We start from the raw sequence: 13,036 nt of genomic DNA, 5'->3' as shown, positions 1-13,036 counted from the left end.
GACGGAGACTACGGCTATGTGCTAGGAGGAGGATGGAGACTACAGCTATGTGCTGGGAGAGGGATGGAGACTACGGCTATGTGCTGGGAGCGGGTTGGAGACTACGGCTATGTGCTGGGAGGAGGAGGGAGACTACGGCTACGTGCTTGGAGGAGGATGGAGACTACAGCTATGTGCTGGGAGGAGGATGGAGACTACAGCTATGTGCTGGGAGGAGGAGGGAGACTACGGCTATGTGCTGGGAAGAGGATGGAGATTACGGCTATGTGCTGGAAGCGGGATGGAGACTATAGCTATGTGCTGGGAGCGGGATGGAGACTACAGCTATGTGCTGGGAGTGGGATGGAGACTACGGCTATGTGCTGGGAGGAGGATGGAGACTACAGCTATGTGCTGGGAGGAGGATGGAGACTACAGCTATGTGCTGGGAGGAGGAGGGAGACTACGGCTATGTGCTGGGAGGAGGACGGAGACTACGGCTATGTGCTGGGAGGAGGATGGAGACTACAGCTATGTGCTGGGAGAGGGATGGAGACTACGGCTATGTGCTGGGAGCGGGTTGGAGACTACGGCTATGTGCTGGGAGGAGGAGGGAGACTACGGCTATGTGCTGGGAGGAGGAGGGAGACTACAGCTATGTGCTGGGAGGAGGATGGAGACTACGGCTACGTGCTGGGAGGAGGATGGAGACTACAGCTATGTGCTGGGAGGAGGATGGAGACTACAGCTATGTGCTGGGAGGAGGAGGGAGACTACGGCTATGTGCTGGGAAGAGGATGGAGATTACGGCTATGTGCTGGAAGCGGGATGGAGACTACAGCTATGTGCTGGGAGTGGGATGGAGACTATAGCTATGTGCTGGGAGCGGGATGGAGACTACAGCTATGTGCTGGGAGTGGGATGGAGACTACGGCTATGTGCTGGGAGGAGGATGGAGACTACAGCTATGTGCTGGGAGGAGGATGGAGACTACAGCTATGTGCTGGGAGGAGGAGGGAGACTACGGCTATGTGCTGGGAGGAGGACGGAGACTACGGCTATGTGCTGGGAGGAGGAGGGGGACTACGGCTATGTGCTGGGAGCGGGATGGAGACTACGGCTATGTGCTGGGAGCGGGTTGGAGACTACGGCTATGTGCTGGGAGGAGGAGGGAGACTACGGCTATGTGCTGGGAGGAGGAGGGGGACTACAGCTATGTGGTGGGAGAGGGATGGAGACTATAGCTATGTGCTGGGAGGAGGAGGGGGACTACAGCTATGTGCTGGGAGAGGGATGGAGACTACAGCTATGTGCTGGGAGGAGGAGGGAGACTACAGCTATGTGCTGGGAGCGGGTTGGAGACTACGGCTATGTGCTGGGAGGAGGAGGGAGACTACGGCTATGTGCTGGGAGGAGGAGGGGCACTACGGCTATGTGCTGGGAGAGGGATGGAGACTACGGCTATGTGCTGGGAGGAGGATGGAGACTACGGCTATGTGCTGGGAGGAGGAGGGAGACTACGGCTATGTGCTGGGAGGAGGAGGGGGACTACAGCTATGTGCTGGGAGCGGGATGGAGACTACGGCTATGTGCTGGGAGCGGGTTGGAGACTACGGCTATGTGCTGGGAGGAGGATGGAGACTACGGCTATGTGCTGGGAGGAGGAGGGAGACTACGGCTATGTGCTGGGAGAGGGATGGAGACTATAGCTATGTGCTGGGAGGAGGAGGGGGACTACAGCTATGTGCTGGGAGCGGGTTGGAGACTACGGCTATGTGCTGGGAGGAGGATGGAGACTACGGCTATGTGCTGGGAGGAGGAGGGAGACTACGGCTATGTGCTGGGAGAGGGATGGAGACTACAGCTATGTGCTGGGAGGAGGAGGGAGACTACGGCTATGTGCTGGGAGGAGGAGGGGGACTACAGCTATGTGCTGGGAGCGGGATGGAGACTACGGCTATGTGCTGGGAGCGGGTTGGAGACTACGGCTATGTGCTGGGAGGAGGAGGGAGACTACGGCTATGTGCTGGGAGGAGGAGGGGGACTACAGCTATGTGCTGGGAGAGGGATGGAGACTATAGCTATGTGCTGGGAGGAGGAGGGGGACTACAGCTATGTGCTGGGAGTGGGATGGAGACTACAGCTATGTGCTGGGAGGAGGAGGGAGACTACGGCTATGTGCTGGGAGGAGGAGGGGGACTACAGCTATGTGCTGGGAGAGGGATGGAGACTATAGCTATGTGCTGGGAGGAGGAGGGGGACTACAGCTATGTGCTGGGAGCGGGTTGGAGACTACGGCTATGTGCTGGGAGGAGGATGGAGACTACGGCTATGTGCTGGGAGGAGGAGGGAGACTACGGCTATGTGCTGGGAGAGGGATGGAGACTATAGCTATGTGCTGGGAGGAGGAGGGAGACTACGGCTATGTGCTGGGAGGAGGAGGGGGACTACGGCTATGTGCTGGGAGGAGGAGGGAGACTACAGCTATGTGCTGGGAGGAGGAGGGGGACTACAGCTATGTGCTGGGAGAGGGATGGAGACTATAGCTATGTGCTGGGAGGAGGAGGGGGACTACAGCTATGTGCTGGCAGCGGGATGGAGACTACGGCTATGTGCTGGGAGCGGGTTGGAGACTACGGCTATGTGCTGGGAGGAGGATGGAGACTACAGCTATGTGCTGGGAGGAGGATGGAGACTACGGCTATGTGCTGGGAGGAGGAGGGAGACTACGGCTATGTGCTGGGAGGAGGAGGGGGACTACAGCTATGTGCTGGGAGAGGGATGGAGACTATAGCTATGTGCTGGGAGGAGGAGGGGGACTACAGCTATGTGCTGGCAGCGGGATGGAGACTACGGCTATGTGCTGGGAGGAGGATGGAGACTACAGCTATGTGCTGGGAGCGGGTTGGAGACTACGGCTATGTGCTGGGAGGAGGAGGGAGACTACGGTTATGTGCTGGGAGCGGGTTGGAGACTACGGCTATGTGCTGGGAGGAGGATGGAGACTACAGCTATGTGCTGGGAGGAGGATGGAGACTACAGCTATGTGCTGGGAGGAGGAGGGAGACTACGGCTATGTGCTGGGAGGAGGACGGAGACTACGGCTATGTGCTAGGAGGAGGATGGAGACTACAGCTATGTGCTGGGAGAGGGATGGAGACTACGGCTATGTGCTGGGAGCGGGTTGGAGACTACGGCTATGTGCTGGGAGGAGGAGGGAGACTACGGCTACGTGCTTGGAGGAGGATGGAGACTACAGCTATGTGCTGGGAGGAGGATGGAGACTACAGCTATGTGCTGGGAGGAGGAGGGAGACTACGGCTATGTGCTGGGAAGAGGATGGAGATTACGGCTATGTGCTGGAAGCGGGATGGAGACTATAGCTATGTGCTGGGAGCGGGATGGAGACTACAGCTATGTGCTGGGAGTGGGATGGAGACTACGGCTATGTGCTGGGAGGAGGATGGAGACTACAGCTATGTGCTGGGAGGAGGATGGAGACTACAGCTATGTGCTGGGAGGAGGAGGGAGACTACGGCTATGTGCTGGGAGGAGGACGGAGACTACGGCTATGTGCTGGGAGGAGGATGGAGACTACAGCTATGTGCTGGGAGAGGGATGGAGACTACGGCTATGTGCTGGGAGCGGGTTGGAGACTACGGCTATGTGCTGGGAGGAGGAGGGAGACTACGGCTATGTGCTGGGAGGAGGAGGGAGACTACAGCTATGTGCTGGGAGGAGGATGGAGACTACGGCTACGTGCTGGGAGGAGGATGGAGACTACAGCTATGTGCTGGGAGGAGGATGGAGACTACAGCTATGTGCTGGGAGGAGGAGGGAGACTACGGCTATGTGCTGGGAAGAGGATGGAGATTACGGCTATGTGCTGGAAGCGGGATGGAGACTACGGCTATGTGCTGGGAGTGGGATGGAGACTATAGCTATGTGCTGGGAGCGGGATGGAGACTACAGCTATGTGCTGGGAGTGGGATGGAGACTACGGCTATGTGCTGGGAGGAGGATGGAGACTACAGCTATGTGCTGGGAGGAGGATGGAGACTACAGCTATGTGCTGGGAGGAGGAGGGAGACTACGGCTATGTGCTGGGAGGAGGACGGAGACTACGGCTATGTGCTGGGAGGAGGAGGGGGACTACGGCTATGTGCTGGGAGCGGGATGGAGACTACGGCTATGTGCTGGGAGCGGGTTGGAGACTACGGCTATGTGCTGGGAGGAGGAGGGAGACTACGGCTATGTGCTGGGAGGAGGAGGGGGACTACAGCTATGTGGTGGGAGAGGGATGGAGACTATAGCTATGTGCTGGGAGGAGGAGGGGGACTACAGCTATGTGCTGGGAGAGGGATGGAGACTACAGCTATGTGCTGGGAGGAGGAGGGAGACTACAGCTATGTGCTGGGAGCGGGTTGGAGACTACGGCTATGTGCTGGGAGGAGGAGGGAGACTACGGCTATGTGCTGGGAGGAGGAGGGGCACTACGGCTATGTGCTGGGAGAGGGATGGAGACTACGGCTATGTGCTGGGAGGAGGATGGAGACTACGGCTATGTGCTGGGAGGAGGAGGGAGACTACGGCTATGTGCTGGGAGGAGGAGGGGGACTACAGCTATGTGCTGGGAGCGGGATGGAGACTACGGCTATGTGCTGGGAGCGGGTTGGAGACTACGGCTATGTGCTGGGAGGAGGATGGAGACTACGGCTATGTGCTGGGAGGAGGAGGGAGACTACGGCTATGTGCTGGGAGAGGGATGGAGACTATAGCTATGTGCTGGGAGGAGGAGGGGGACTACAGCTATGTGCTGGGAGCGGGTTGGAGACTACGGCTATGTGCTGGGAGGAGGATGGAGACTACGGCTATGTGCTGGGAGGAGGAGGGAGACTACGGCTATGTGCTGGGAGAGGGATGGAGACTACAGCTATGTGCTGGGAGGAGGAGGGAGACTACGGCTATGTGCTGGGAGGAGGAGGGGGACTACAGCTATGTGCTGGGAGCGGGATGGAGACTACGGCTATGTGCTGGGAGCGGGTTGGAGACTACGGCTATGTGCTGGGAGGAGGAGGGAGACTACGGCTATGTGCTGGGAGGAGGAGGGGGACTACAGCTATGTGCTGGGAGAGGGATGGAGACTATAGCTATGTGCTGGGAGGAGGAGGGGGACTACAGCTATGTGCTGGGAGTGGGATGGAGACTACAGCTATGTGCTGGGAGGAGGAGGGAGACTACGGCTATGTGCTGGGAGGAGGAGGGGGACTACAGCTATGTGCTGGGAGAGGGATGGAGACTATAGCTATGTGCTGGGAGGAGGAGGGGGACTACAGCTATGTGCTGGGAGCGGGTTGGAGACTACGGCTATGTGCTGGGAGGAGGATGGAGACTACGGCTATGTGCTGGGAGGAGGAGGGAGACTACGGCTATGTGCTGGGAGAGGGATGGAGACTATAGCTATGTGCTGGGAGGAGGAGGGAGACTACGGCTATGTGCTGGGAGGAGGAGGGGGACTACGGCTATGTGCTGGGAGGAGGAGGGAGACTACAGCTATGTGCTGGGAGGAGGAGGGGGACTACAGCTATGTGCTGGGAGAGGGATGGAGACTATAGCTATGTGCTGGGAGGAGGAGGGGGACTACAGCTATGTGCTGGCAGCGGGATGGAGACTACGGCTATGTGCTGGGAGCGGGTTGGAGACTACGGCTATGTGCTGGGAGGAGGATGGAGACTACAGCTATGTGCTGGGAGGAGGATGGAGACTACGGCTATGTGCTGGGAGGAGGAGGGAGACTACGGCTATGTGCTGGGAGGAGGAGGGGGACTACAGCTATGTGCTGGGAGAGGGATGGAGACTATAGCTATGTGCTGGGAGGAGGAGGGGGACTACAGCTATGTGCTGGCAGCGGGATGGAGACTACGGCTATGTGCTGGGAGGAGGATGGAGACTACAGCTATGTGCTGGGAGCGGGTTGGAGACTACGGCTATGTGCTGGGAGGAGGAGGGAGACTACGGTTATGTGCTGGGAGCGGGTTGGAGACTACGGCTATGTGCTGGGAGGAGGATGGAGACTACAGCTATGTGCTGGGAGCGGGTTGGAGACTACGGCTATGTGCTGGGAGGAGGAGGGAGACTACGGCTATGTGCTGGGAGGAGGGGGGGGGACTACAGCTATGTGCTGGGAGAGGGATGGAGACTATAGCTATGTGCTGGGAGGAGGAGGGGGACTACAGCTATGTGCTGGCAGCGGGATGGAGACTACGGCTATGTGCTGGGAGCAGGATGGAGACTATGGCTATGTGCTGGGAGGAGGATGGAGACTACGGCTATGTGCTGGGAGCAGGATGGAGACTATGGCTATGTGCTGGGAGCAGGATGGAGACTATGGCTATGTGCTGGGAGCAGGATGGAGACTATGGCTATGTGCTGGGAGGAGGATGGAGACTATAGCTATGTGCTGGGAGGAGGATGGAGACTACAGCTATGTGCTGGGAGGAGGATGGAGACTACAGCTATGTGCTGGGAGCGGGTTGGAGACTACGGCTATGTGCTGAGAGGAGGAGGGAGACTACGGCTATGTGCTGGGAGGAGGAGGGGGACTACAGCTATGTGCTGGGAGAGGGATGGAGACTATAGCTATGTGCTGGGAGGAGGAGGGGGACTACAGCTATGTGCTGGCAGCGGGATGGAGACTACGGCTATGTGCTGGGAGCAGGATGGAGACTATGGCTATGTGCTGGGAGGAGGATGGAGACTACGGCTATGTGCTGGGAGCAGGATGGAGACTATGGCTATGTGCTGGGAGCAGGATGGAGACTATGGCTATGTGCTGGGAGGAGGATGGAGACTACGGCTATGTGCTGGGAGGAGGATGGAGACTATAGCTATGTGCTGGGAGGAGGAGGGGGACTACAGCTATGTGCTGGCAGCGGGATGGAGACTACGGCTATGTGCTGGGAGCAGGATGGAGACTATGGCTATGTGCTGGGAGGAGGATGGAGACTACGGCTATGTGCTGGGAGCGGGATAGAGACTACGGCTATGTGCTGGGAGCGGGATAGAGACTACGGCTATGTGCTGGGAGCAGGATGGAGACTCCTTCTATGTGCTGGGAGGGGGTGGGGACTACTGCTATGTGCTGGGAGGGGGTGGGGACTACGGCTATGTGCTGGGAGGGGGTGGGGACTATGGCTATGTGCTGGGAGGAGGAGGGGGACTACAGCTATGTGCTGGTAGCGGGATGGAGACTACGGCTATGTGCTGGGAGCAGGATGGAGACTATGGCTATGTGCTGGGAGGAGGATGGAGACTACGGCTATGTGCTGGGAGCGGGATAGAGACTATGGCTATGTGCTGGGAGCGGTATAGAGACTACAGCTATGTGCTGGGAGCGGGATGGGGACTCCTTCTATGTGCTGGGAGGGGGTGGGGACTACGGCTATGTGCTGGGAGGGGGTGGGGACTACGGCTATGTGCTGGGAGGGGGTGGGGACTATGGCTATGTGCTGGGAGCGGGTTGGAGACTACGGCTATGTGCTGGGAGGAGGAGGGAGACTACGGCTATGTGCTGGGAGGAGGAGGGGGACTACAGCTATGTGCTGGGAGAGGGATGGAGACTATAGCTATGTGCTGGGAGGAGGAGGGGGACTACAGCTATGTGCTGGGAGAGGGATGGAGACTACAGCTATGTGCTGGGAGGAGGAGGGAGACTACGGCTATGTGCTGGGAGGAGGAGGGGGACTACAGCTATGTGCTGGGAGAGGGATGGAGACTATAGCTATGTGCTGGGAGGAGGAGGGGGACTACAGCTATGTGCTGGGAGCGGGTTGGAGACTACGGCTATGTGCTGGGAGGAGGATGGAGACTACGGCTATGTGCTGGGAGGAGGAGGGAGACTACGGCTATGTGCTGGGAGAGGGATGGAGACTATAGCTATGTGCTGGGAGGAGGAGGGAGACTACGGCTATGTGCTGGGAGGAGGAGGGGGACTACGGCTATGTGCTGGGAGGAGGAGAGAGACTACAGCTATGTGCTGGGAGGAGGAGGGGGACTACAGCTATGTGCTGGGAGAGGGATGGAGACTATAGCTATGTGCTGGGAGGAGGAGGGGGACTACAGCTATGTGCTGGCAGCGGGATGGAGACTACGGCTATGTGCTGGGAGCGGGTTGGAGACTATGGCTATGTGCTGGGAGGAGGATGGAGACTACAGCTATGTGCTGGGAGGAGGATGGAGACTACGGCTATGTGCTGGGAGGAGGAGGGAGACTACGGCTATGTGCTGGGAGGAGGAGGGGGACTACAGCTATGTGCTGGGAGAGGGATGGAGACTATAGCTATGTGCTGGGAGGAGGAGGGGGACTACAGCTATGTGCTGGCAGCGGGATGGAGACTACGGCTATGTGCTGGGAGCGGGTTGGAGACTACGGCTATGTGCTGGGAGGAGGATGGAGACTACAGCTATGTGCTGGGAGCGGGTTGGAGACTACGGCTATATGCTGGGAGGAGGAGGGAGACTACGGCTATGTGCTGGGAGGAGGAGGGGGACTACAGCTATGTGCTGGGAGAGGGATGGAGACTATAGCTATGTGCTGGGAGGAGGAGGGGGACTACAGCTATGTGCTGGCAGCGGGATGGAGACTACGGCTATGTGCTGGGAGCAGGATGGAGACTATGGCTATGTGCTGGGAGGAGGATGGAGACTACGACTATGTGCTGGGAGCAGGATGGAGACTATGGCTATGTGCTGGGAGCAGGATGGAGACTATGGCTATGTGCTGGGAGCAGGATGGAGACTATGGCTATGTGCTGGGAGGAGGATGGAGTCTATAGCTATGTGCTGGGAGGAGGATGGAGACTACAGCTATGTGCTGGGAGGAGGATGGAGACTACGGCTATGTGCTGGGAGCGGGTTGGAGACTACGGCTATGTGCTGGGAGGAGGATGGAGACTACAGCTATGTGCTGGGAGCGGGTTGGAGACTACGGCTATGTGCTGGGAGGAGGAGGGAGACTACGGCTATGTGCTGGGAGGAGGAGGGGGACTACAGCTATGTGCTGGGAGAGGGATGGAGACTATAGCTATGTGCTGGGAGGAGGAGGGGGACTACAGCTATGTGCTGGCAGCGGGATGGAGACTACGGCTATGTGCTGGGAGCAGGATGGAGACTATGGCTATGTGCTGGGAGGAGGATGGAGACTACGGCTATGTGCTGGGAGCAGGATGGAGACTATGGCTATGTGCTGGGAGCAGGATGGAGACTATGGCTATGTGCTGGGAGGAGGATGGAGACTACGGCTATGTGCTGGGAGCGGGATAGAGACTACGGCTATGTGCTGGGAGCGGGATAGAGACTACGGCTATGTGCTGGGAGCAGGATGGAGACTCCTTCTATGTGCTGGGAGGGGGTGGGGACTACGGCTATGTGCTGGGAGGGGGTGGGGACTACGGCTATGTGCTGGGAGGGGGTGGGGACTATGGCTATGTGCTGGGAGGAGGAGGGGGACTACAGCTATGTGCTGGCAGCGGGATGGAGACTACGGCTATGTGCTGGGAGCAGGATGGAGACGATGGCTATGTGCTGGGAGGAGGATGGAGACTACGGCTATGTGCTGGGAGCGGGATAGAGACTATGGCTATGTGCTGGGAGCGGGATAGAGACTACAGCTATGTGCTGGGAGCGGGATGGGGACTCCTATGTGCTGGGAGGGGGTGGGGAGTACGGCTATGTGCTGGGAGGGGGTGGGGACTACGGCTATGTGCTGGGAGGGGGTGGGGACTATGGCTATGTGCTGGGAGGGGGTGGGGACTATGGCTATGTGCTGGGGACAGGAGGTTATCTACCTATTGGCCAGGATGGCACTCACCAGGTGCACTGGCCGAGGGGGGGGGGGGGGGGCGCTGCCTGGTGGTGCCACCCTTGGCCATGGAGTGGAATCACTTAGTAGTGGCAGTGTCTGGGCTGGTGGTTCACACAGCAGCCAAGAGCTGGCACCGGTGTACAGCACCACAATGCACCACAGTGAAGAAACTCAAAATAAACTACTAGAATGCTATTCTTAATATATCACTACATCACCACTACTAGGTAGTGCACAGAGATACCTTTTTCACTGCCATTAATATATGATTATACCCCCTGACTGCAGGTGGCATCGCTGGGCAGTGCCTCTCCTTGGCTGCGCCATGCACTGCTGATTTCTCCACAGTGTGACAAGGATTACTGTGTGACATAATGTGTATAAGGGGTACTAGTGTGTGACATAATGTGTATAAGGGGTACTAGTGTGTGACATAATGTGTATAAGGGGTACTACTGTGTAACATAATTTGGATTGGGAGTGCTATTGTGTGGTCATGCCCCTTTTTGCACATGCACCATCCCTATTTCAGATATGAAGGGGGCGTCAGTCCCTTACTTTGCCAGGGGCGCCCAGTCCCCTAGATACACCCCTGCTATGGGGGTAATTCAGACCTGATCTGCTCTTGTGCGTTTTCGCACAGTGGGCGATCAGGTCCAAACTGCGCATGCATATGCACTGCAATGCGCAGGCGCGTCGCACGGGTACAAAGCGGATCGGCGCACAGCGATGGGTTTGTGCGACGGATCCGTTCGCACGGACAATCGCAAGGAGATTGACAGGAAGAAGGCGTCTGTGGGTGTTAACTGACCGTTTTCAGGGAGTGTCTGGAAAAACGCAGGCGTGCCCAATCGTTCGCAGGGAGGGTTCCTGACGTCAATTTCCGGTTCCGGACAGGCTGATGTGATCGCAGCGGCTGAGTAAGTCCTGGGCTGTGCAAGATCTATTTGTACTGCTCTGCTACACATGCGTTCGCACACTTGCACAGCTAAAATACACTCCCCCTGTAGCCGGCGACTATCTGATTGCAGCGCTGCAAAAATCGCCTGCTAGCGATCAGGTCTGAATTAGGCCCTATATAACTATGTATGTCCTATTACAGGCCAGTGACCCCAGTACCTACGAGCTGATTCAGAAGATCCACACCCTGCAGAAACGTCTGATCAGCAAGACGGAGGAGGTGGTGGAGAAGGAGCTGTTACTGCAGGTAAGACCGTTTCCTTACTGTATCTGTCTGAGTGTTACTCTGCCTCTGTCTGGCCGAGGAGGTGACTGCAGCGTTCTCACCCCTGCTACAGTGCCTGGCTTTCATATCCTTACATATAACGTCCTGATACACTTCCCTGGTCCCTGTCACCCTGTTCTGTACCAGAGCTGGCTGTCTGACAGGGGTAGGGGGCGTCCTCGCCACTCCGGGAGCTGCTGAGATAATTGAGTGACTGGGAGTATGATGAGAAGGCGGCTCTGGTCCTATAGAACTGTATGAAATTAACCTGTAATGCGGAGTCATCAGAGGAATGTCGCTAACGGTCCGATTTAATCTTATGGAGCCCTGAAGGTAATTAACGGCGATTGCTGAGAGGTGAGAAGCTCCTTGCAGGCGGTAATGGAGGGGTTAATATCAAGCCCAACTTCTAAGGTGAAAATCAAGTTTAAAATAAAAGAGGTTTAAAAGTCATATGTTCAAAGGCAGAATGTACACCTCGCAATGGCAGCACTTTCCCTGCTTGTCAGTAATTGCTGCTCCGGCACTCACAAATTCCCTTTGAAGTGCTGGTTCCTTGCAGGGTGTCATTCACAGTGTGGCCAGTAGAGAGCGTGAGAGTTTAACATATGAAGCGGCGGCTGCTTAGGATCCGTCTCCAGGGAGCGGACAGACTGGAGATGGGATATCAAAGCACTCTATCAGTTCTTATGCATTCTCTTACAGGGCTCCCTCTCCGGCAGACACAATGGGCCATTTGTGTCAGCGGGGAAGTCGCAAAATTGTATTTCCATTCAAATTGTCTTGTTTTTGTGTTTGTGTAGATGATCTATTCCTCACTTACTGTGTACACAATATTAATCCTCTTCCCGTTCATCATCTCTACTAGGAACAGTGTAGAGGGTAACAGCCACTGCGCGGCTATAGGACAGTGACATGCTCTGTTGCATGCCATGGTGTCTGATGTCGCTTTCTGTAGCCCAGGGCTCGACAAATCCCAGGGGCCAGGTAGCCATGGCCCCTAGATTATGCTGCCTAGCTACCAGATTTTGGAGGGAGGAAGCAGCTCCTCTTCAGCCCCAACAGCCCCAGCGGAGATTTCTGGAGGCGTGTCTGTATTGCGGCAGTCATCTCTTGCATGTGCGGAGTATCTGTTCCGGCCTGGGCTGACTGCTGTGCCTGTCTGTCCCACCCTGCTCTGTCTGCCGTCTCCAAACTCCAGCTGCATAGAGATCTCCAATAAGAGGGTCTATGTGTGGCCAGGGATTGCAGCTTCAGAGGGGTTGTGATCTGGCCACAGGGTAGGAGGGATTGTTTGCCCGGGGGAAGGCTGCGGAGTGGTTGTCTGCCTGGAGGTATCCCCTTATTAGTGTGGCAGTGGGGGCTGGGTGCCCCTGTGGGTTTGCTGCTCATTAATGTGGCCGCGAGGTGGGGGGGGGGGGGGTTGTTGTTTGCCTGGGGGGTAGCTGCACTGCAGTGTGGATGCGGAGGGCTGCTATGCATGGGGGTATTTTTCATGGGGGGTGGGGGTCGATGGTCTGCCTCCAGCACTTTCATCCTGGCTCCTAGATTTTAGAAATATTTGTTAAGTCCTGCTGTAGCCGCAGCGCTCCTGAGTTCCTGTACATGCTCTGTTACATGCCATGGTGTCTGATGTCGCTCTCTGTAGCCGCAGCGCTCCTGAGTTCCTGTACATGCTCTGTTACATGCCATGGTGTCTGATGTCATTCTCTGTAGCCGCAGCGCTCCTGAGTTCCTGTACATGCTCTGTTACATGCCATGGTGTCTGATGTCGCTCTCTGTAGCCGCAGCGCTCCTGAGTTCCTGTACATGCTCTGTTACATGCCATGGTGTCTGATGTCACTCTCTGTAGCCGCAGCGCTCCTGAGTTCCTGTACATGCTCTGTTACATGCCATGGTGTCTGATGTCACTCTCTGTAGCCGCAGCGCTCCTGAGTTCCTGTACATGCTCTGTAGCATGCCATGGTGTC

At 57.0% G+C, this 13,036-nt stretch overlaps 1 protein-coding gene across 3 annotated transcripts in view; it reads left to right on the top strand.

Annotated features, from left to right (window-relative positions):
* Nucleotides 1-13,036, top strand: part of CFAP58 (cilia and flagella associated protein 58) — a 321,538-nt gene that overhangs the window by 146,130 nt on the left and 162,372 nt on the right. For 2 of the 3 annotated variants that reach the window (XM_063962655.1, XM_063962656.1), the window contains one exon: nt 10,944-11,048. In XM_063962655.1, the coding sequence (XP_063818725.1) occupies nt 10,944-11,048 (105 nt within the window). Of the gene's footprint in view, nt 1-10,943; nt 11,049-11,139; nt 11,191-13,036 lie in introns of those variants that run through there. The other variant, XM_063962657.1, reaches the window with a different exon arrangement.

This window comes from Pseudophryne corroboree, chromosome 3 (genome assembly GCF_028390025.1).
Source record: "Pseudophryne corroboree isolate aPseCor3 chromosome 3, aPseCor3.hap2, whole genome shotgun sequence".
NCBI lineage: Eukaryota > Metazoa > Chordata > Amphibia > Anura > Myobatrachidae > Pseudophryne > Pseudophryne corroboree.
Note: the sequence above shows the minus strand (reverse complement) of the source record. Positions and strands in the feature narration are given on the sequence as shown.